This window comes from Pelophylax lessonae (genome assembly GCF_965119305.1).
Source record: "Pelophylax lessonae genome assembly, chromosome: 13".
NCBI classification, from domain to species: domain Eukaryota; kingdom Metazoa; phylum Chordata; class Amphibia; order Anura; family Ranidae; genus Pelophylax; species Pelophylax lessonae.
In genome coordinates this window covers 153,755,116-153,781,058 of record NC_138780.1, presented here as the reverse complement: position 1 = coordinate 153,781,058, position 25,943 = coordinate 153,755,116, and the positions used below count along the sequence as shown (strand labels likewise).

General features: G+C 43.1%; 1 protein-coding gene across 1 annotated transcript; it reads left to right on the top strand.

Moving 5' to 3' along the window:
* The first annotated feature begins 626 nt into the window (after positions 1-626).
* CLBA1 (clathrin binding box of aftiphilin containing 1) lies at positions 627-25,943 on the top strand. The gene is made up of 6 exons (XM_082242861.1): positions 627-750; positions 17,530-17,984; positions 21,249-21,400; positions 21,483-21,603; positions 23,861-23,965; positions 25,519-25,943. Exons 2-6 carry the CDS (start codon positions 17,640-17,642, stop codon positions 25,666-25,668), a joined length of 873 nt encoding a protein of 290 aa, XP_082098987.1. The 5' UTR covers positions 627-750; positions 17,530-17,639; the 3' UTR covers positions 25,669-25,943.

Below are 25,943 nucleotides of genomic sequence, written 5' to 3'. Positions count from 1 at the left end.
AGTACAGTGTGCGTCCGCTAAAAAATTGATCGACAAAGACTGCGCATGATCAGAAACACTAAAATATCATGGAAAAAGCCTGGCTGCCATTGTTTTTGTTTTGCACCATCTGATACGTAGCTAAGCAACCAGGAAGCTTTTCCCGAATTGAACGACAAAAATCATACGGTTTGTACGCATTGTTGAATTCGATGTTAGTATCATGCAACAAAATGCGAACGATAAGTCGTCCGATTATCGGAACGAGTGTACGGGGCTTAAGGTGGTAAAACCTTCCGGTCCTTAAGCGATTAAAGGGTTCCTCCATGTTAAAAAGGTTGAGAAAGGCTGCGGGCAACGTCACACGTACATCTTCGCGGGCTCTTAGATTTTCATTCCTGATCTTCCAAACAAATCCTTATCTTTTTAGAGGGGATTACACTTCTACAAGATCTCGCAATGTCACCAAAGCATCTGTTCTCTCTCTCTCTCTCTTCACATTTTCTCTCTGGCTTATTGCAGGTTAAAAACAGGCTTAGTGAGGAAACAAGAGAAGAAGAAAAATCCCTGGGCGTGCAGTCATTAACCTACATTGCATGGGAGGTATTCCTCTGTGAAGTCAAAGAAAGACTCCACCTGCATGGAGACGCAGTCACACCTCTCTGACCTGCACAGGAGAGTTCAGGCAGCCAAGAGGAAGTCAAGTCATAACTGCCTGTCTTCACTACGAGCTTCATACACAGAGGCTGCCCCGCACAACCACACATCAAGGTGAGAAATTCGATGTTATTCTATGTGGGCGACAATAGAAACGATAGAACAATGCAGCAGGAAATCAACGAGATCAGTACGGTAAATCTCACTTATAGCTCCTAGTTTGTAATGTCGGCTAATATTAGATATTCATAGCGTATAAAAATAAATATTTAACAGGTTCGCATAGCAAGCCTGTAGAAAGATGAGCGGTGTTGTGCAGCAGAGATGACGGTTGGATCTGCAGGCACTCTGGGGTCACCAAGGGTTCACGTTAGTGCTGTGGTGATTGGCTGTTAGCTTATCTGATTAGACAAAGTTCTAAAGCTGGCCATACACCCATAGATTTCTTACATTCAGCCTGTGGGTCGAGCAAATGAAATCGATTTCCCCCCCCCCCCCTCCTCCCCATCCACAACAGATCCCTCTGTTTGGCTATGTCTAAAGCCTGGTACACACGATGGGATTATCGGACGAATAATCGTCTTTTGTTGCATGCTAGTATCTATCAAAAACGAAGAGGTTACTCCACTTAGGAAGATTCTCGTACGACAGAATACAACTTCGAAAGTGATGTCATGTGTTAAATTGTCTTGCAATATATTCTTTCAGTTCCGAGCATGCGTAGTCTTGCTCTTACCATTTTTTTCGGACAAAAATTTTAATAATTAAACAAAAATTAGACCTTTTGTTTACTTACGATAAAAGTTTTCTAGCTTGCAACTTTAGGTTTTGTCGTCCGAAAAGTCGGAATCGGCTGTCGAAAGCACCATACTAATGATCAGATAATCGGCCGATCGTGGGTGACAATAGAAAGGATAGAACAATGCAGCAGGAAATTAACGAGACCAGTACGGTAAATCTCACTTATAGCTCCTAGTTTGTAATGTCGGCTAATATTAGATATTCATAGCGTATAAAAATAAATATTTAACAGGTTCGCATAGCAAGCCTGTAGAAAGATGAGCGGTGTTGTGCAGCAGAGATGACGGTTGGATCTGCAGGCACTCTGGGGTCACCAAGCGTTCACGTTAGTGCTGTGGTGGTTGGCTGTTAGCTTATCTACAGATTAGACAAAGTTCTAAAGCTGGCCATACACCCATCGATTTCTTACATTCAGCCTGTGGGCCGAGCAAATGAAATCGATTTCCCCATCCTCCCCATCCTCCCCATCCACAACGAATCCCTCTGCTAGGCTATGTCTAAAGCCTGGTACACACAATGGGATTATCGGATGAATAATCGTCTTTTGTTGCATGCTAGTCTCATATCGAAAATGAAGAGGTTACTCCACTTAGGAAGATTCTCGTATGGCAGAATACAACTTTGAAAGTGATGTCCTGTGTTAAATTGTTTTGTAATGTATTATTTCAGTTTCAAGCATGCGTCATCTTGCTCTTACTATTTTTTTTTCGGACAAAAACTTTAATAAACAAAAATTGGACCTTTTTGTTTACTTGTTCACTTTAGTTTTCTAGCTTGCAACTTCAGGTTTTGCTGTCCGAAAAATCGGAATCGGCTGCCGAAAGCACCATACTAATGATCAGATAATCGGCCGATCGTTTGTCGTACAGAATCTTTCTTCTGCTCTTCATATCGTGTGTAGGGGCCCTAACACCCAGCATCATTGGCTGTCAGAATATCTGAACAGTGCCCGCATGTGATTGGATACAGGTGCTGTTCGGCTGACCGTTTTCCACCTGGGTCCATTTAACTTTTAAATGGATGTTGGGTGGAGTGGTGCCAACAGTGCCACCCACTGATCACATTTCAGCAGGTTTATTAGGAACCAAGATTTGCTCAGTAAATGGCCAGCTTAAAGAGATTGCAGTCTTGTTTTTTTTTTTTTTTTTTTTAAATAACAAACATGTTCTACTTACCTCCCTGTGTGCAGTTGGATTTGCACAGAGCAGCCCAGATCCTCCTCTTCGGCTCTCCTGGACCCTCCCTGCCTCCCTTTGAGTGCCCCCACAGGAAGCAGCTTGCTATGGGGGCACCGGAGCCGAGGCACAGCTCCATGTATCCTTTCAGACACAAAGCTGCGGTTCGGCCTCGCCCCCCTCCTCCTCTCATTGGCTATCTGACGTTGATTGACAGCAGCAGGAGCCAATGGCGCCGCTGTCTTAGCCAATGAGAGGAGTTGGCTGAGACAGTCGTGGACATCGCTGGATAGAGAGGGGTCTCATGTAAGCATTAGGGGGGCTTCTGCACACAGGTTTTTTTTTATCTTAATGCATTAGGATAAAAAAACCTTTTGACTTTCCAACTTCTTGAGTGCCGGTTCATATTGGTGCGATGCTGGAACCCTGTGAATCCACTGCGCTTTCCCTCATTGCACCCGACTTGCAGGGAGTTCACACTGCCATATGCGAATCGCTGGGGGTGTCAATACAAAGTTAACGACACCCCAGATTACTTTGCATATCACAGTGTGAACTGTCAGTTCGGACATGAATCAGATCGCATAGGTGTGAACACCGATCCGATTCTGGTGCGGACCAAAAAAGGGTCCTGTGTGAGTTTGGTCTGAATACGATGTGAATTCAGCCATACAATCCGCATGGCTGAATTCACATTGCACAGACATCGCATGTGATTTGTATAACAGTGCGGTGGGAATCATATGCGATGTCTGCCATCACATATGTCAACCGGCACTTAAACAAATATTGGACATTGTGTTCACTTAGGATAAAAATCTTCTACCTTGTACCTTTTTTTTAGGTTTTGTCATCCGAAAAGTCATATTCGGCTGTCAAAAGCACTATACTAATGATCAGATAATCGGCCGATCGTTCATCGTACAAAATGTTTCTTTTGATCTTCCTTTCGTGTGTATGGGCCTTAACACCCAGCGTCATTGGCTGTAATGGGATATGTTTTATAGCAGAAAGTAAAAAAAACAATATTTTACTTTTTTTTTTAAGGCCCCGTTCACATTGCCGCGATCCGACTTCCAGGGGCAACCCCCGAGGTCGCGGTGCGAGCAGCGCGCCGCGACCTCGGAGCGGCTGCCACGGACTTCATAACATTGAAGTCTATGGCGGTCGCCCCAAAGAAGCTCCGGACCCTTTTTCTAAGTCGGAGTGACTTGTGTCGCTCCTATTAGAACGGGTCCACAGCTTCCCTATGGAAAGCGACCTACGGCGACCTGTGAGGCGACCAAGTCGCCTCACAGGTCGCCTTAGTGTGAACGTGGACTAAAACTGTCGGTCGTTTTTTGTTTATAGTGCAAAAAAAAAAAAAAACACAGAGGTGATTAAATACCACCAAAAGAAAGCTATATTTGTGGATGGGGAAAGAAAAAAGGAAATAAACTTTATTGGGGTACAGCATCGCACGACCATGCAGTTTATAGTTAAATAATGCAGTGCCGTATAGTAAAAAATGACCTGGTCATGAGGGGGGGTGTAAATCTTCCGGGGCTGAAGTGGTGCTATTTTATTATTATTATTTATTATTAATATTATATATAATTTTTTTTAATTGAACCTTCAAACAAAATTCTGCCAGTATATGGATAGCTTTATTCACCAGATTAAATTGTATTTTTTTTTTTTTTTTTTTCATTTTTATCATCTGCCTGGATTTCCACATCCATGTACAGTTTCAGAAACTAGATGCCACATTAGCCCTTTTTTTTTTTTTTTTTTTTTTTATGGAAATTGCTGAGAATTTTTGGTAATTTTTCCATACTGGTGTTACATTTATGGTCATTTTAGGTCTGAAGGGAGTTCCTGAAGCGAATCTATTTTATACAGGATATTTGCTGCAGCTGTTGGGGTTAAATTTTAAAACTGCCAGGCTAAGACCAGCATAATGAACTGCGTCATGACTTTCAAAAGATGGGACAAAAAAAAAAAAAAGAGAAGTCTATAGAATTGTGCCTGGAGCTGTGAGGAACAATAATGGGTCTGGTTAGACTAAGGAGCCGTGCAGCAGTGACCGGGCTTATGCTTAGCTGCAGACAACAACTCCCCGGTGGGAGACTCTCCTGTGCCATAGAAGTGCTCGAGGGTTGCCAAGCAATTCTCTGGCTTCTGTTCACATTGGCAGAGCCACTGAGCACTGTTCTGTTATAGGAAAGAGCAGAGTCATGTTGCTGGATGAGCTACTGTGAAGAATGCTAGGAAGGTAGAACCACCCGCATTGGTGAATAGTTTCCATATCTCTGCCAAATATGTAAACACTTATTAAATCCTTATTTGCATCAGAAGGGGAAGTCCATTCTGCAGAGGTGGTACCTTTTTTATATTTTTTAATAGCATTTTATATGTTATGTTATGTATTTGAGGCCAACACCTCCTCTGATTTTAAGCGGAGCCATAGGTCTGCACAGTGGCTTAGTGGTTGGCACTCAAACCTTGCAGCACTGGGATCCTTGGTTCTTTACCAAGATTCTATTATGTTTTTTTGTATAAACATACAAAGCAATAAAGAGAAAATATAGCCCAAAGTTAAGAAAAATAGAAAAGCCCCCCCCCGGGTTCCATGGTTCCATTGGCTAGAACAATATCTGTATGGAGTTTGCATGATCATGCTCTCCCTGTGCTTGCTTGTGGTTCCTCAGAGTACGCTGGTTTCCTCCACACTCCAAAGGCATGATGGTAGGTTAATTGGCGTCTGTCTAAATTAGCCCTAGTATGCACGGCTTACCACATTCTGCATGCCAGTCCCAAGACAAGCAATAAGAAAGGGTTGAGGAAAGATCCTGCAACCTACATTGTAAAAAAAATTGTCATGAAGAGTCTATGGAAAAGGCTTTTAAAGTAACATTAAACATATTTTTTTAAATAAAATATCAAACATGTTATACTTACCTGCTCTGTGCAATGGTTTTGCACAGAGCAGCCCAGATCCTCCTCTTCTGGGGTCTCTTGCTGGCGCTCCAGGCCCCTCCTCTTCAGCCAGTGCCCCTGTGGAAATCTTTCTATTCGGGCACCCGTGTGGTCACCTTGTCTGTATCTGTTAACACAGACTGGCTCAGCATTTGACAGCAGTGGGAGACAGTGGTTTCCACTGCTATCAATCTGCCCAATAAGGACAAGCACATGGGGCCATACAACTACTGAGTATCATTTGAGTTGCTGCAATGAAATTTTAGTAAAATGGACTAGCCTGCTACATCATTTTTTCACTTTGATTTTTGGGGGTGTCTTTGAATTCAGCCCTCTGTAGGTTGATCATTTTCATTTTAAAGCGGAGTTCCACCCAAAAGTGGAACTTCCGCTTTAGGGAGTCCTGACCCCCCGACATGCCACATTTGGCATGTCATTTTTTGGGGGGGGGAGCGGGTACCTAGTTTTGACAGGTACCCGCTCCCACTTCCGCTCGGAACGCCGCGGCGCCCTGAGCGGAAGTTCTCCTCTCCCCCTCCCTCCCTGCAATCTTCTGGGACACGTCAGAGGTCCCAGAAGATTGCCAGCCAATCACGGCGCGCAGCGCGACTCGCGCATGCGCAGTGGGTACCTGGCTGTGAAGCCGCAAACTGTAACAGCCGGGTGCCCACAGCAGTGATGCTGGCGCCGAGGGAGAGGATCGAGGCTTTGGGCGGCCGCATCGCTGGACCGTTGGACAGGTGAGTAAATGGCTGGAACTCCGCTTTAATCAAACGATGTGGCATCCTTTCATTCCTAACCTATTACCCAGTCCATATCAGTATAGGTATCCAACATGATATTTTTCCTCATTGAGATCTGATGTGTTTTCAAAGTGTTCCTTTATTTTTTTGAGCAGTGTAGTTACATAGTTTGTAAGGTCGAATTAAGACGTCAGTCCTACTAGTTCAGCCTGTGTGGTTGTGTGTATTCATTTATGTCTCTACCATTTTCCATATCCCTGTTTTATTGCGTCTGCTAAAATGCCCATCTAAAAGTTTTTTTAGACATTATCAACAATGCCCACTGACACCACCGATTGTCTAAAGAAGTTCAACATCCTTACTGTTCTAACAGTAAAAAACTTTACGCAGTTTTAGGTTAAATTGCTGCTCGTCCTACTTCATTGAGTGACCATGTGTCCTCTTGATCGACCTGAGAGTGACTAGTTTCCTCCCTATGCTAGAATAATCACGTAGATATTTATTTATTGCGATCATATCTCCTTCTTCTAGTGGAAAAAAAACCTAATGTATGTAGCCTTTCCTCATAACCGCTTGGGGAAAATAATTCTTTGATCCCCTGTAGATTTTGTAAGTTTACCCACTTACAAAGAAATGAAGAGTCAATAATTTTTATCATCGGTGTATTTTAAATGATAGAGACAGAATATAAACCAAATACACAGAAAAAAAACACATGTAACAAATGCTATAAACTTAAGTTGCAGTTCAGTGAGTAAAGTTCAGTGAGTAAAATAAGTATTTGATCGCTAAGTTATACATTACTTAGTACTTGGTGGAGAAACGCTTGCTGGCAAGCAGAGGTAAGGGTTTTCTTGTAGTCGATGACCAGGTTTGCGCACTTCTCAGGAGGGATTTTGGTCAACTCTTCTTTACAGATCTTCTCTAAATCCTTACAATTTCTTGGCTGTCACTTGGCAACTTGAAGTTTCAGCTCCTTCCATAAATGTTCTACAGGATTAGGGTCTGGAGAATGGCTAGACCAATCCATGATCTTAATGTGCTTCTTCTTGAGCCACTCCTTAGTTGCCTTGGCGGTATGTTTTGGGGCATTGTCATGCTGGAAGACTCATCCAAGACCTATCTTCAGTGTTCTGGCTGAGGGAATGTTCTCATCCAAGATTTTACAACACATGGCCCCATCCATTGGCCCCTTATAGCTCAGATCAAGTGTAGTAATTGTTCTTATCAGTGATCCAGTGGGGGAGCTGTGCTATCATCTGACCTGACCAAGGTTGGGTGAGGCTAGAGTGTTGGGGGCTTGGAAGGTTAGTCCCGGCTGGAACAGAAACCGGGATGCCCACAGACATTTGAGGCATGGGAGTAATTCCCCCCCCCCCCCCCGGAAGCTGGAAGAGCCCATTACCTCCTGATTTAAGCCCTCTAACTTGTCTGGCTATGGGCTGGGAAGGCAGAGAGTCCACGGTGTCTGTGCCCTCTAGGAGTTGTCACCCCAGAGGTGCTCTTAGTAACACTTGGGTGTGGGACCCCAATGTGTGAACTGTCACATGGTCACAGCTCCAAACACTTTTTCTGCGCTGGGCCTTTTGGCTAAAGTCCTGGGAAATTTTTGTTACCAGGCCTCAGGGCCCGACCAGTGCACCAACATGAGCAGTCACTTATTTATTTATTTTATCCCACGTTTTTTCACCTTTCACTTATGCGTGTGTTTTCTTCTCGCTAGGATGGAGGGTGTGAGTCCTCGAGCATGCCCTGAAGTCTAGGGGTAGGATGTGTGGCCCTCCGGCTCCTTCCTCCTTTGTCCTGGGGGGGGTCTCTCTTTGGGAGAGCCCCTTGACTAAGTATTCGAAGTTGGCTAAGGCTGGCCCAGAAGAACGGGGTCCGCCAGGCCTTCTGGCTAGATGGACCGTTGAAAACCCTTTGTCCCTGTCAGGAGCCTTGCGCCCCGGGGGGGGGGGGGGGTCAGGGTAGAGGTCCTATCCCTAGGGCTTGGACAAAGCACACCCCTAAGTGCACTTTTTTGTGTGTGTTCACATTTTTTCGTTAAGGTGTTTGCACCACCGCGGATTTAAAAAAAAAATAAAAAATCAACATACACACCTATTGGGTTATTTATTTATTTTACCAAAGTCTTGTAGCAGAACACATTTTGGCCAAAATTTATGATGAAATTTTGATTTTTTTTTTTTTTTTTCTGTTGAATATGTTTTATAGCAGAAAGTAAAAAAACATTACCGGTAGTGTAGTTTTTCTTTCTCAGAATGTTTAATATTTGTATGTGTGTGTATGTGTATGTATGTGTATATATATATATATATAGATTAGTATAAACCAGCAGTGATCAAATGCCCCCCAAAAAAAGCTCTATTTGTGTGATAAAAATTATATAAATCAAATAGCAAAAAATGGCCTGGTCAATGAAGGGGGTAAAATCTTCCAGAGCTCAAGTGATTAAAAAGGACCTTCAGGGCCGGTTAACATTTCTGCGAGTGTGCCGATCGCATGTAATTCGAAGCGCACTGCTCCTTCATTGCATGCGATCGGAGGTGCGGATGCGAATTCAGCCATACACTTTGTATGGCTGAATTCGCACTGTATCCGCACCAAGCACGCACATGACCCTTTTTTCCAGCCGCATCAGGATCGGATCGCACAGTGGTTCACACTTGTGCGATCCGGTCCTGTGCAAACTGTCAGATCGCACTGCGATATGCGATCAAACTGGGGGTGTCGTTAACATTTAATTGGCACCCCCTGCGTATCGCATATGGCAGTTTGAACTGCCAGGGGTGCGTTTGCGATGCGGGAACAGGCTGCGAATTCGCAGCCTTCCCGCATCGCACAAGTGTGAACCGGGACTCACTCTCCAAATTTACTTCAGCTTCCTACACTCCACCCCGATGCAATTTAAAGTGGCAATTCTTTGGTTTATTTGTGTTTATTTAAATTTTTTTTTTTTGTCCAGTCCTGCCCCGCCCCCACCACTATTCATGCTTGGGAAAGAATGCTGTGTCCCAGCTTCTGCAGATTTCTGGGATATCCTCATCGCATATCTCAGAGGGTTTTAGGAGCAGGGAAAAAAAGCATCCTGTGTATAGGCCTGGAGGTGCATCATAGGGGGCTTGCTGAAGAACACAGGTGATATCAAAGAGGAAGATGGTGGTGCAGGACTGGGACTGTGGCAATGGATCAATAGATAACAGCAAGACAACAATGGATTTTCTAGGCAGGCGAGTTTGTTTTCTCTCGAGAATCCAACATAACAGGTAAAACAGGGTTATAAGGGCAACAAAGAGGAGTCATACTTTGAGGAGTCATAAGGCTCTTTGTAGAAAATTCATCATGTAACTACCTTCTTGTTCTATGCAGGCTATAGACTGGAACCTGGGTGCTCTACATTGAAAGAAAACAAGAGCCTGCCTCCTGTAGTATAGCTTACTAATCTAATACCAGAGTTGTATAAAGTACTCGAAAACCATACTTGAGTAGAAGTGGAAGTGCTCGATCAAAAAGTGACTTGAGTAGAAGTACTAAAGTATTCAACATTTTTTGTACCTAAGTATTGCAAGTAGTTTTTTTGAAAATTTTGCTACTCAAGTACTGAAAGTAAAAGTACAAGTACTGTGTTATGTAGTTATTAAAGAAAGAAGTCAAAAGTTTGAACATCATATTGTTTTTTATTATTTCAAATGCAGCTTTTATTTATGCATACAGTAGCATTTATTTTCGTATGCGCTGATAATACACATGTTTTGAGCTTCATGAAACCTGCCATCTACTGTTCTGGCAGTGGTAATTTTTATAATAGTAACGAGTAACTATGCAGCACAAAAAAAAATATCGGAGTAGAAGTATTGAAATCATTGAAAAAATGTAGTGAAGTAAAAGTGGAAGTAGGAGAAAAAAATTCTACTCCAGGAAAGTACAGATACCGCCTTTCGGTACTTAAGTACAGTAGTGAAGTAGTTCTACTTAGTTACTATACATCTCTGTCTAATACTACTAAATAACCATCAACAAACAAGGTGGAGCCTTATAAAATGGTCTGTCATTTATATCTGCATTGCAGAGCATGACTGCTAAAAATACCATGGTCATCATACCTTTCATTCCCCAGACAGTCTGATCCTGTGTGCAGGGCCAGGACAAGGGGTGGGCAGGAGGGTCAGCTGCCCTGGGTGCAATGGTTTACTGTAAGGATGGGGGCAACTTTATTCTGTTACAAGGCTGGGTATTTTGGCATCTTTACCCTGGGAGCTAGATGACCCTGTCCCAGGACTGGCTGTGTGTACCACCCTGAAACCTTTTTTTCTTTGTGAACAAGCAGAGACCTTAGAGCAGCAGTTCTCATCCTTACTGAGACCAGGACTCGGTAAAAAAAGTTTACTCTTACAAAATAAAAGCATGGGACTAGATAATATGTAATGACATTCTAGAAGGCTCTGGATGGGCTGGGTGTCACTGTGGGGGGATGAAGGTTCTGGAGGGTCTGAGGGCTCCTCCAGGAGACTGGTGATTCTTGAGGGTAATGTGGGACAATGTTGGGGGCATTATGGGGGGCTGAAGGCTCTGTAGCAAACTTAGAAGCACTGGGTGACATTATGGGAGTTTGGCGGGCACTGTGGATACTGAGGGCTCTTAAGGGAAAACTGAGAACTTTTGAGAAATTGAGGGGCACTGTGGACCACTGTGGGAGGTTTGGTGGCACTATGGGACGTTGGGTGGCACTGTTGGAAGTTAAAGGATCTGCAGCTATCTGGAGGCCGTGGCCTTCGAGAAACATTGTCTTAGAGGGTACATTGGTCATACAGTCAACGTTGATGAAAATATTGATTTGTGGACCTCCTCTTTGTATATGAAGGAAAGATTGTTTCACTTACAACAGTTTTTTTTATTTGAAAACGTCTACATTTCTAAACTGTCATACACAAAATAATCAGGTATTCAGACAGTAGTTTATTATTAATAATAATAATAATAATATATATATATACTGTGTGTGTGTGTGTGTGTGTATATATATATATATATATATATATACAGTGGGTACGGAAAGTATTCAGACCCCCTTAAATTTTTTCACTCTTTGTTATATTGCAGCCATTTGCTAAAATCATTTAGGTTCATTCTTCTTCCTCATGAATGTACACATAGCACCCCATACTGACAGAAAAACACAGAATTGTTGACATTGTTGCAGATTTATTAAAAAAGAAAAACTGAAATATCACATGGTCCTAAGTATTCAGACCCTTTGCTGTGACACTCATATATTTAACTCATGTGCTTTCCATGTCTTCTGATCATCCTTGAGATGGTTCTACACCTTCATTTGAGTCCAGCTGTGTTTGATTATACTGATTGGACTTGATTAGGAAAGCTACACACCTGTCTATATAAGACCTTCCAGATCACAATGCATGTCAGAGCAAATGAGAATCATGAGGTCAAAGGAACTGGCTGAAGAGCTCAGAGACAGAATTGTGGCAAGGCACAGATCTGGCCAAGGTTACAAAAAGATTTCTGCTGCACTTAAGGTTCCTAAGAGCACAGTGGCCTCCATAATTCTCAAATGGAAGACGTTTGGGACGACCAGAACCCTTCCTAGAGCTGGCCGTCTGGCCAAACTGAGCTATCAGGGGAGAAGAGCCTTGGTGAGAGAGGTAAAGAAGAACCCAAAGATCACTGTGGCTGAGCTCCAGAGATGCAGTCAGAAGATGGGAGAAAGTTGTAGAAAGTCAACCATCACTGCAGCCCTCCACCAGTCGGGGCTTTATGGCAGAGTGGCCCGACGGAAGCCTCTCCTCAGTGTAAGACACATGAAAGCCCGCATGGAGTTTGCTAAAAAACACCTGAAGGACTCCAAGATGGTGAGAAATAAGATTCTCTGGTCTGATGAGACCAAAATATAACTTTTTGGCCTTAATTCTAAGCGGTATGTGTGGAGAAAACCAGGCACTGCTCATCACCTGTCCAATACAGTCCCAACAGTGAAGCATGGTGGTGGCAGCATCAAGCTGTGGGGGTGTTTTTCAGCTGCAGGGACAGGACGACTGGTTGCAATCGAGGGAAAGATGAATGCGGCCAAGTACAGGGATATCCTGGACAAAAACCTTCTCCAGAGTGCTCTGGACCTCAGACTGGGCCGAAGGTTTACCTTCCAACAAGACAATGACCCTAAGCACACAGCTAAAATAACGAAGGAGTGGCTTCACAACAACTCCGTGACTGTTCTTGAATGGCCCAGCCAGAGCCCTGACTTAAACCCAATTGAGCATCTCTGGAGAGACCTAAAAATGGCTGTCCACCAACGTTTACCATCCAACCTGACAGAACTGGAGAGGATCTGCAAGGAGGAATGGCAGAGGATCCCCAAATCCAGGTGTGAAAGACTTGTTGCATCTTTCCCAAAAAGACTCCTGGCTGTATTAGATCAAAAGGGGGCTTCTACTAAATACTGAGCAAAGGGTCTGAATACTTAGGACCATGTGATATTTCAGTTTTTCTTTTTTAATAAATCTGCAACAATGTCAACAATTCTGTGTTTTTCTGTCAGTATGGGGTGCTATGTGTACATTCATGAGGAAGAAGAATGAACCTAAATGATTTTAGCAAATGGCTGCAATATAACAAAGAGTGAAAAATTTAAGGGGGTCTGAATACTTTCCGTACCCACTGTGTGTGTGTGTGTGTGTGTATATATATATATATATATATATATATATATATAAATAAATATTTTTTTTTTTTTTTAACATGACATTGGAACACATGATGATGAGAATATGAACCTTAGAATACACACATTGCAACATTTTCTGAGTATAGGACGTCAGCTCTAGCTGTAATACACTATAGCCTTTGTTGTTAGATGACCATCCAATGTAAGACTTCTTCCTTGTGATGTCTTCCTTAATTAAAGAATAACTGTACTTTAACTAAATTACAGTCCTGAAATAATTCAAGCTAAACTTTAGGCTGTGATCAAAAAAAATAAAAACACCAATCAATGCAGTTACAATATGGTTATATATGGTTATATATTACCATATATGTAATGTAATATTTTTACTTACTTTTATATTGTGTGGGGGGGGGGGGGAAATATGGGGCCATTAAAAAAAATTAAATATATATATTTCATATTAGGTTAGTTTATAGGGGACCTTGCAGTAAAGATTCACACGGCCATAAACCAGTAAAAGCCAAAAATTAAACCACATGTCGCATTCAGGGGTAGCACAGCAAGCACCCTGTAACCACGTACAAGGAATGCTGTTGCTGCATGATGATTCAACCATTTTAGTATGGTTAATACAAAAGGTGAAGAAGGCTGCAGTGTCTCCTCACCCATATGTTGATGACCCATGTTGATGAGGACAAGGGCCTCTCCCTCGACTCACCCTGAACAGGTAAAAGCTTAACGTTTGGTCCAAACACAAAAACAGCCAAAATAGTTGTAAACCCTTACATAAATCCAGTGAAGTGACTGTCCTAAGGGTGATGCAGAGATGAAACAAATCCTCCTATATAAGTTGGAGTACCTTTTTTATCTGCAGTATTCTCTTCTCTACATCTGTTCAAAGTGCTGAATTTATTAGCTTGTCAGAGTTCAGAAAAGTAGCGGAGAGATGGTTACACTCTGCAGAGCTCTGGGAGGAGAGCCTTGAGAGCTGATTGGAGGGAAGAGACACACCCCCCTTCACATAGCACACAGGAACAGAGCTGAGGATGTCAATCAGCTGGAACTCCCTCCCCTGTCACCATTTTCTTTTGGTTTCAGGAAAATTTGTCAGGAGTGATTCATGCTGATAGCAGATGAATGAAGCCGCAAACAGAAATGCTTTAAATTGAGACAAGTGCACACTATAGTGGGATATGCTTTGTCCAAATATTTCTGGGTGATTTATGTAACATTGCAAGGATTAAAACAACCTTTGTTAAAGATTCCTATCTTTTTGTTATTCTGAAGAAATCATGGTTTGTTCCTCTGTGCTGAGTGGGTTTAATGGGAGTGGTTTCATAATTATCAACCAGCTGTGCAGCTGCAGAACACTGAGGAAATCTTCTGGGCCTGCATCCGTTTAGACGTGTTTCTATTGGAAGTATCTTGGCAAAAATTACATTTTGTTGCAGGGGATGTCGGAAATCTGACTTGTATCTTAGGCAGACTTCTGGGAAAATTGGTGTAGGCACTGAAGCAAAACTGAACCGCTCCTTGTGCTGTTTCTCCCTCTCTAGGCTGAGCTACTGAGCTATATTGTGTAGTGGATTGCATGAGGCCAATATCTTCTTGCATTTGCCTTGTTTCACTGAAAAAAAAAAAAAAAATTGTATTGATGAATACAGAGCTATATTAGTGCATGCCTTTTATACTTGCCTACCTGAGTTCAGCTTTAAAACTTTTTATTTTTTTTTGTTTTTTATTGTGTTAACCGTGTTGCCTACTGCATTTTCTCACTTGTATATTCTACATTGTTCTGTTATGTTGCTGTAGGGGAAAACGTGCAAGAATAGGAAACAATTTTTGACTTGACAAACGCCCACTAACACAGGAAGTGACACGTCCTTTGATGGTGTTTCAAGAAGAATGTGCAATGTCATCTGAGCGTCTACTGTTTGTCAGAAAAAAAAATATTTCAAGTATAAGGGAAACCTACACCAACACATATATATTACACACAGGGGAGCGCAGTTCCGGCACCTCCAGAACTGAATGTATGTAATGGCAAGGCGTGCTGGGGTCTGCTGGAGGGTCTATTGATGCTGGCTAATAGGGGGTCTATTGTTGCTGGGGAGGTCTTCTGTTGCTCATAGGGATTTATTGTTGCTGGGGTGGGTCTTTTGCTGCTGGTGGGTCAGTTGTTGCTGGGAGGGATATATTGTTCAGGGAGGGGGTCTTTGTTGCTGGCTGCTGGAGGATCTATTGATGCTGGCTACTGGGGAGTCTAGTGTTGCTGGAGGGGATCTATTTGTTGCTGGAGGGGATCTATTTGTTGCTGGAGGGGATCTATTTGCTGCTGGAGGGGATCTATTTGCGCAGAAGGTCTATTGTTGCTGGGGAGGTCTTCTGTTGCTCATAGGGATTTATTGTTGCTGGGGTGGGTCTTTTGCTGCTGGTGGGCCAGTTGTTGCTGGGAGGGATATATTGTTCAGGGAGGGGTCTTTGTTGCTGGCTGCTGGAGGGTCTATTGATGCTGGCTACTGGGGAGTCTAGTGTTGCTGGAGGGGATCTATTTGTTGCTGGAGGGGATCTATTTGCTGCTGGAGGGGATCTATTTGCGCAGAAGGTCTATTGTTGCTGGGGAAGTCTGTTGTTGCTGGTGGGGTATCATGTTGCAGGGAGTCAATCGTTGCTGGGAGGGATCTACTGTTGAGGGAGGGGCCTAATGCTGCTGGAGAGTCTATTGATGCTGGATGTTGGAAGTCCATTGTTGCAGGGGTGGATCTATTGTCGCTGGGGTGGTGTCCATTGTTTCTAGATCTATTATATTGCCTTTCTTGTTATCGTTAATTCTCTAAAAGGGGTAATACTGGGAGGTGGGTAGGAGGTGAAAACAAGGAATGGTGCTCGGGGGTGGGTAGGGGACAGAGTTAAGGGGTGACTCAGAAGGAAGGAGTTCCTCCACCTGTTCTCTGAGAAAAAAAGCCCTGACTAACACATATAATACAATCCTGTATGATCAGCTCTATTTGAAAGGATTTATGTTTGTATTAAATATTGCTTTCTTCTTAAGTTAATTATCTTTAAAGGGTAACTCCACTTTTGTGGGGGGGGGGGGGGGGAAATCAGCAAATAAAGAAAAACCAATATAGCCACTAAGCCTTTGTTCTTTTGCAGTATAAGGAGTCAAGAGACCCACTTTTGAATGACCAAGTTTTACTGGACCCAGTTCACCTATGCTATGTGGAAAGATACCGTGAACTGCTTATGTCCAAATAGAGGCCTAGAGAGGAACCATTGACTCCCTTCCTCCTCCCTATATTGGCAGTCACATGACCATTCAAGAGTAACTCCACTTTTGTTGAGAGAAAAAAAACATTCCCCACTGGGTGATCTCTGTACATTGCAAGGATTTTAACAAACTTTTTTGCAGATTCCTACCTTTTTGTTATTCTAAAGAAATCATTGTTTGTTCCTCTGTGCTGAGCGGGTCAAATGGGAGTGGTTTCAGAATTATCTATCAGCTGTGGAAGCTGCAGGACACTGAGGAAAGCTGCTGGGTCTGCATCCCTTTAGACGTGTTCCTATTGGGAGTATTTCACCGATCTTGGTAAAGAGCCTACTGAGGTAGGCTCTTTACCATGTGGCCAGCCGTGTCCAATCACGGCTGGTCACATAGTAAACAGGAAGAGCCGTTGATCGGCTTTCCTCAGTTCGTGCCTGACAGGCACGAGTAAAGGAGCGCTGATCGGCGGCTCCCCTGACAGGGGGGGGGGGTCGGCACTGGTAATCAGATCATTGATTACCAGTGCAGACCCTCGGGGGGGGGGGTGCCACTAGAACCACCAGGGATGCCCACCCATGACCCCAGGGATGCCCACCCATGACCCCAGGGATGCCCACTATGGCCACCAGGGATGGCAATCAGGGCTCAGGGAGCCCCCCATCGCCCTCCCTATCAGTGCTGCCCACCAGTGCCCATCATTGCAATCTATCAGTGTCACCCACCAGTGCCCATTATTGCCCACCAGTGCCGCCTATCAGTGCCCATTAGTGCCGATCAGTGCCACCTATCAGTGCCCAACAATGCTGCCTATCAGTGCCCACCAATGCTGCATATCAGTGCTACCTATCAGTGCCGCCTATAAGTGCCACCCCATCAGTGCCTCCTCATCAGTGCCTGTCAGTGCAGTCTCATCAGTGCAGGAAAAAATGTATTTACAAAATTACAAAATTGTATAACATAAACAAAAAAAACTTTTTTTTTTTTTCAAACTTTTCGGTCTTTTTTTTTATTTGTTTAGCAAAAAAGGAAAAACCTTGCAGTGAGAAAATACCACCAAAAGAAAGCTCTATTTGTGGGGGGGAAATGACATAAATTTGGTGTAGGTACAGTGTTGCATGACCACGCAATTGTCATTCGAAATGCAACAGCGCTAAAAGGGGAAAATTGGCCTGGGCAGGAAGGGGGTGAAAGTGCCCAGTATTGAAGTGGTTAAAGCCCTTGGTTTTGGGTCTACTTTAAATGTTTTTTCTTTTGTTTTTCTATTAGTGAATGAAGCTCATACTAAAGGACATTTCTGACAAAACAACAAGGAAGATATTCTATGTTCACATCAGTACCTGGCTACGGATCTGTTCCTGTAAAATCCATGAAGGACCATGAAGGATGTCACTGATGGTATTATTGGGTTCAGCGATGATGCAGAGGATAAATCCTTGCCTGTTTTGCCTTGTTTGGACAATGTTTGCACAGAGGAGAAGCCTATAGGATCTACCTCCCATTGTGAAGAGTGTGACACAAGCAGAGCATTACCGGAGGTCTCTAATACATGGGGAGACTTTGAGGGGTTTGATGAGTTTACTCCACAGTCGGAACAATTTTACTATGCAGATGAAGCGTTGCAGTTGAACTCTTTTACTACTTTTACCTCCAATAAAAATTGTTGCACTGAACAAAACGAAGTCCAAGATGAATGGGATGCATTTAATAATGAAGAAGATGGGGTAGGTACTTGTAAAAACCAAAGAGCTCCAGGCTTACAAAGCAATCTGTTGTAGGGCTGGGCGATATGGCTGAAAACTGTATTACGATATCAGTGTTTCATATCGGTCTATATCGATATATATTGATATTTTTTATTACCCATTTAAAATAAGGACCCTAGGGTGAGAATGCAGGGTGGCGGGCATGGTGCAGGAGAATGCAGGGTACTGGCATGGTGCAGGAGCATGCAGGGTGACTGGCATGGTGCAGGAGAATGCAGGGTGACTGGCATGGTGCAGGAGAATGCAGGGTACTGGCATGGTGCAGGAGAATGCAGGGTGACTGGCATGGTGCAGGAGAATGCAGGGTGACTGGCATGGTGCAGGAGAATGCAGGGTGACTGGCATGGTGCAGGAGAATGCAGGGTGACTGGCATGGTGCAGGAGAATGCAGGGTGACTGGCATGGTGCAGGAGAATGCAGGGTGACTGGCATGGTGCAGGAGAATGCAGGGTGGCTGGCATGGTGCAGGAGAATGCAGGATGGCTGGCATGGTGCAGGAGAATGCAGGGTGGCTGGCATGGTGCAGGAGAATGCAGGGTGGCTGGCATGGTGCAGGAGAATGCAGGGTGGCTGGCATGGTGCAGGAGAATGCAGGGTACTGGCATGGTACAAGAGGATCCGGGGTTGTGGGCATACTACAGGAGATGCAGTGCTGTGGGCATGGTACAGGTAGACCATGCCCGCAGCACTGCATCCCTTGTAGTGTGCCCGCAGCCCTGCATAATGGCAGGTAGTGAAGCTGTTTCACTTACCTGTTCCAGAGGCGCCTTCGTTTTAAAAATGGCGCCGCCCGGCGCTGATACGTCATTGCGCACCCGCCGCCACCGCTCGTGTAATTTCGGCTATTCCCGGCCTCTCCCGAGCGGCGGTGGCGCGTGCGCAATGACGTGTTGGCGCCGGGCGGCGCCATTTTTAAAAGTTTAAACCCGTCGGAGCGGACTTTTCGATTTATCGTTCAAGTTTTCTTATTGCTATCGAGCACGGGACTATCGCGATACCTATCGGTATCGTTTTATCGCCCAGCCCTAATCTGTTGAAAGAAGGGTATTTATGTTTAATCAACGTATTTGAATTTGTTTGGAGCGGATCTTGCACCAAAACGAGAGGTTTGCTTATTACGGTTTATGATCCGGGCCCTCCTCTCTCTTTCTTTCTCTCTTTCTCTCTTTCTCTCTTTCTCTCTATCTCTCCTCATGTAAGTATTAGGGAGTGCTGGGGCAGCTTCTACACACAGAAGGCTTTTTATCTAAATGCATTAAGATAAAAAAAAAAAACCTTCTGCCTTTACAGCTCCTTTAAAGTGTTACTAAACCCAGGTCACTGCATTCACTACATCTGGTCTCCTACAGTACACAGAACATGGAAATACAATAGTTTTAGTAACTCTAAAGTGCTAAATCCCTTTTCTCATCAGCAGTATATAGCAGTCTTGTGACTTCTATCAGTGTCTGGTTTAAGCTTCTCCAAAAAAATAAGGTGATACCACCCTTCTCCTGCGCTTAGAATCCAAGCTCCCCGACCACACACCACGGGACTTCCAACTGGCGTCTTGGATAGCTAGGTCTTGCAGCCCAAAGAGGACTGGGGTAGTCCAACGGTGCTACAGACAAAAAGAAACAAAGAAAGGGCGCATCGACCTAGCGCATTATCTTCAATAATAGGCTTTATTTATGCAACATGTAAAAAATGGCTACTCACAAACACAGATGTAAAAATGATCATAACAGGCTCGATTGCTCCAGTGTCAGGAATAGTCCATATGAAAGTCCATAATCCAATAAGATGACGGCTGACGCGTTTCGAGGCTTAGCCTCTTCCTCAGAGCCTGGTGGAAGATGGAAACTCCGTACAGGTAGTCCCATGGTTGGGATGTGAACTGACAGTCCTAGTGCTGCAGGCAGAAGTGCTAACCACTTAGCCACTGTGCTGTTTTCTTTATCTGAATTAAAGTTTACCTTTTCAATAAAATACACTATGCTATAACTACACTAGGGACCCCAGTGTGTAGCACAATGCTCTGCAGTTTTCAGAGGGTCCTTCGTTTTAAAGCCTTACCAGTGGGCCATGACCAACAGTCCCAAAGCCTGCCACAAAAACTCCCAAAAAAGTGATCAGCCATGTCCTGCCCAAGTTCTGGGATGCTCCAGATGTTAGACGCTCGCTCTCAACATCACAGGAGTGAGCTAGCTTCTGAGTTTCTATCAATGCATGCACAGTGCACTCTTCCTCACCCTCAGCCGATGCTGGTATAAGTACTGTATAAGGAGATTGGGTGCGTTTGTAACATTGAAGCGTGATCGATCCTGTGATGCTGAGAGCATGTGTCTAATGTTTGGATCATCTGAGAACTCAAGGCAGGACACAGCTGATTACTTTGGTAGGAAATTTAAGGCTCCTAAACTCAGGGGGGTTTAATCTCCCAATGTTGCTTAAGATGGAGATCTTGTTTTCCTGCTAAGCAGGAACTAGGATCTGTGTCTTCCTCAAGTCAGTGTAGCCCCCCCCCCCACAGTTAGTAAGTACCCCCCTAGGGACTCACTTAACCCTTTAATCCCCCCTGATGTTAACCTCTTCCCTGCCAGTGTCATTAGTACAGTGACTTTTTTTTTTTGTGCTGATCACTATATTAGTGTCACTGGTTCACAAAAGGTGTCAAAAGTGTCAGATGTCCGATTAATCTGCCTCAATGTCGCAGTCCCACAAAAAAATCACTGATCGCCACCATTACTAGTAAAAAAAAAATAAGTCTAAATATCATATCATTTGTAGATGCTATAACGTTTGAGCAAACCAATCAATATACGCTTATTGGGATTTTTTGTTACCAAAAATATGTTAAGAATACATATTGGCCTAAATTGATGAAAAATGTAAAAAAAAAAAAAACAAACAAATTAACATTTTTTTATTGGCTGTGTTTTGTAGTAGAAAGCAAAAAATATTGTATTGTGTTTTTTTTTTTTTCAAAATTGTTGCTTTTTTTTTTTTTCATAGTGAAAAAAATAAAAACTGCAAAGGTGATTAAATACCACCAAAAGAAAGCTCTATTTGTGGGGGAAAAAAGGGACATAAATTGTATTTAGGTGCAGCATCGCACGATTGCACAATTATCAGTTAAAATAACGCAGTGCCGTATAGCGAAAAATGGCCTGATCATTAAGGAGGTAAAACCTTCCGGTCCAGAAGTGGTTAATAGAGACCCTGTTATCCTTCTCTCTGCAGCACACCCAGGACTGTGAACAAATCTTTGCACTGAGCTTTCCAGCCCCATCTGTGGAGGAGACGAATGAGGATGTGAAGAGCCTGGATGCACTTTTATCGTCTACATCTACTGGAGAAAATGTTGTGTCTCAGTTACTAAAATCTCACTTATGGTAAAGAAGAGAATTTACTTTGTTTCATCTTTAGCGGTGTGTTGCTTTGTACTCAAAACAAAATGTATAATCTGTTTTTCAGGCTTGATTGTGAGCAGTCAGAGAAAGCTGGAGACGTCCTACCTGGTAATCCTGGGTTGGACTGGCAGAAAGCCAAGGCATGCCAAGATCTCATGTCCCTGCTCTGCATCTCTGCTGAAAATGTAAGCGCTCTCTGGCATACATTGTAAACTTGCATTTTTAAAAGCTGTACTCCAGACAGATTTAAAAAACACAATTAAGTTCCGTTATCAAAAAATGTGTTTAACAGCACCAAAAATCTCTCTCTCCAAAAAAAAACTAAAATATCCCAACCACTAAACCGGATAGTCGCTACCCCAGTTTTGATGAAGTATCAAATTGTGTAACCGTGTATAGAAAAAGGCAGCAGCGTTACTCCAACCCCTCCTGATCCTTATCCTCCCCAAATATTATATAAATGTGCAATAACCACCTTAAAGTGCTGTCGCAAAAAATTAAACAAATTTTGCATCAGAATAATTGTGAAAACATACCACATGTATCATCTATATAAAGTGCTAAAAAATAATGTGCCAAACAATTCATAAAGTGCTAACATGCAATACACATAATGTAGTGCAAATGAGAAATATTCAGAAAAAAATTTAAAAAAAGTGCGTGTTGTTCCTAATTATAAATTCCCAACTCCATCGACATAATGTGCTGTGTGTAAACGTGAAAGATCTTTATATAAATGTTGCTCATGCCACTGTGCTTCACCCAAAGTGAACCTTCACTGTCCACACTAAATGAATTCACCAGAACTACTGGCTGGTAGAATCATAAACCAGCTAATGCATCACGATAGGTCCACTGTATAACAATAAATTCCACTCTAGTCCAGGCTGTATAGTAATACCTCACATACCCCATCAATCATGAAAGGAGGATAAAGACCAGAAAGCTCCCATAGTGTAAGATCGTTAAAAAAATTACTATTTTATTATTATTCCACTCCCATGTCTATAGTGCATCGCCTGTCGTCTCCAGCCAGTACTGCCAAGCCGCAAGTACGATCTAGGCGTGCGCGGTGACGTCAGTATCCTTGCTCTGCTCTACGCGCTTCGTCGTGTATATTTGATACATGTGATATATTTGCACAATTATTCTGATGCAATATGAGTTCAGTTATATAACCTTTTAAAAATGAACTCCAGAAATGATCTGTAATGCATACCTACATTGGTCCAGCTAAACTCAGTGTAAATATCCATATCTAACATCCAGAAGGTCGCTGGGAATACTAAAAATGTCTGTAGTAGTCAAAGCTACAGTACATACAATGAGAGCCACGATCTTTCGAGTCCTGCTGCAGGAACTTTACCCTCTGCACACTGACCATAGGGGACATGGCCAGATTTATAATGGGCACAAAAGGGGAAATTGCTGGGCCCTCCCTAATCTATACAAAAATTATATAAAACAAAATTCTATATAAAATTAATAAAAAAATGTAAAAAAAACCCTAACTTTTTTTCTTTTATTAAATGTATCTTAGGAAGTAATATTTTGCCGGCCATCATCTGAAAAACTATGCACTGGTATGTTGTATTGTTTTTTCAAAAATTAATTTTGGTGGCACAAGCAAACCACACATAGAGCACTGTAACTGCGTGTGCGTGTGGACATGTGAGACCTCAGAGTGACGTTGTGTCATGCATTTATAAAATGTGTGACTGTTATTGAGAATGTAAACCAACTGTGTATAAGGAACCTAAGGTGCCCTTGGCTCCCTCAAGGTCTAACTCTGGCTCTGTTAGGGAATCTCTTCCTCGCCACAGCTGCCATTCAGAGAAAGCCTTTTGTTTTGTTTTTTCAATTAAGAGAAGGCTTTCTCTGCTTGCACGAGATGGAGTTTGTAAATGAATTTGTCCTTCCTCTCCTTGTCCAGTTGGGTAATCACCAGCTTGGAGGAGGGAAGAGTAGGGGAAAACCTATGGATGCAGGTAGGGTAAGGAGAGGCCAGTCGGGAACATATTTGCAAGAATGACTCCATGTGACCCTTTAAGGGAAGGGAGCCACCTTTTTTAAAAAAAAAAAAAAACTTGAGAAAGCAGCATTTTCACAGACTGGAAGTAAAGCAACCACAGGCTTGTGAAGAAAGATGCACATCAAACATGGTGTGCACACAAGTTCTGAAGTGTGCAGATTTATGTATTTAAAGGTTTAATAACATGTTTAAAGTTATCTTTTACAAAAATCCTATCATATATATAACATAGCTTTTATATAACTGATAGAAATCTGAAGTGAAGTGGGGGGGGGGGGTCAAGTAGTCTAGCAGGCTAAATACTGCTAGCAGCTTGTGATATCTCCATGGTATCTCCATGGTAAAGGATGCAAAGGCTAGGGTTCATACAGAACAATTAATTAGTTTGCTTTTTTTCTTTTCTACTACAGACGTCTGTCAACAAAGATGAAGCTTTAACAGATTTTGATGTGGAACAATTGCACTTTAACGAAACTTTGCACCCGATTGCAAATAAATCTCTAATTCAAACTAAGGTAAGTATGTTATTTTCTACAAAGCATATGCCCTATGTTAGGGGCTCTTTAGCTCAGTTCTAGAGCCATGATAATCCCACAGTTAAAGCGGTTGTAAACCCAAAAACACAAACACAAACAAAAAAAACAAAAAAACCTGCAAGACAAAGGCATAATGAGCTAGTATGCATCGCATACTAGCTCATTATGTATTACTTACCTCAGAACAAAGCCCCGACACGGACCCCCGGACATCGCTGCGGGCGCTGCCATGATCCCTCGCCGTCTCTTCCGGGTTCGGCGGCTCCGGCGCTGTGATTGGCCGGAGCCGCGATGACGTCACTCCCGCGCATACGCGCGGGAGTGATTTTCCGGCAAGCTCCCGGCAAGGGAAGCTGAAGGTCCGCCGGACTTTCAGAGCGCATGCGCCGCTCTCGTGAGCGGCTGCATGCACTGCAAATATCTCCTAAACCATGCCGGATTAGGAGATATTAATTATACCTACAGGTAAGCCTTATTATTGGCTTACCTGTAGGTAAAAGTAAAAAAAAGCAGGATACTACCGCTTTAAAGCCCACATTTTAATTTGCTTTTAAACTAAAACCCTTCCATATCCAATACATAATTTTGTTTTGGACCTCTGGATCTTTGGGTCTCTGTCCTATGTAGCATTATTCCCAAGATAAAATCTGCTCCTATTGTACAGCTCCTTCCTCTTCTTTCTTTTCACTGCTATCTGGTTCCTCTATCCTTCCCTGAGAAATTGTGGTCCTATTATTGTTCCACAGTCCCTGGCTTCTCTTCTTTCTGATATGTCTTGTTCCCTAACTGCTGTCACCTGATCGACCTGTCCCATAGTGACAGACTGTCCACTTTAGAGCTCCTCTAGTATCCGCACCACTTTCTGGAACCCCAGGCACCATGATATCAATGTTCCACAGGTCCTTGTAGGTCTCTAACTGGCATCATGCAGGGCAGCACAGCACGCAGGTTTCTTTAAAAATATTTCCCCTCTGGAGCTTGCCAGAATTTTGATCCAGTTGCCAGATCTGTCAAATTCTCTGGGCTGGCTTAAGTAAGGCCATGACCTTGTAGTCCACCATCTATATGACATGCCATTCACCAAATATGTTCAACTCTAGCCAAAGTTTGTTGCAATAACACACCCTCACTCCCACCCAAAGTCATGCCTTTAACATGTTTCATCCACAGCAGGGCTTAATCAGGGGCATTCCCATGATAAAGCCCTGCTGTGGGTAAAACATGTTGGGGGCATGGATTTGGGTGGGAGTGAGTGGTGTGCTGTCATTGCAAATTAACCTTGGCTGGAGTTGAGTGTCTTTGATGTGTGACATGTTATTTAGATGGTTGACTATAGTGGTGCAAGGACAAACCCTACTGATTACAGGCTGGCCTGTGAGAGGTGAAATGGGCTGGGTTTATCTAATGGTCATGACCTTATTACACACTGTAACAAAGCCTGAAGGGCTGGTTTGCTACTTCAGCTTACAATTAAAGGCCAGAATGGTTGCTGAATCTAAAGTCCATTAATACAATATTATCTTCTCTTTTAGCTGGACGTGGCTCCAGGGTCCAAGCAAGGCCAAATATTTTCTTATCAGCTTTTTTTGAAGAAGCCCTCAGCTGATGTCCCGTTGTCCTTCCTCACTTTTTCTGGAAAGAAGAGTTTTTTCAGTACAAACCAGATGCGTTTTAATTTTTAAATTGCCTAAGGCAAGCCTGCCGTTTGTTTTATTGAAATGTTTTGTGTATGAATAATATTTATATTATGTTTTTAACAGAACTTTAGAACGATGAAATGTAACTTATTGCACTGTATATTTCCAAACTTTCCACTAATGATCTTTTAGAGCGCACTGAACAAAACAACTTGGGGGTGATGGAGCAACAATGAATAGATTGGTCAGTACCCCCAACAACAATATAAAACATCTGGGGAATCACTGGTGGGTTTAATCACCCAGTGGCTTCTTGCATT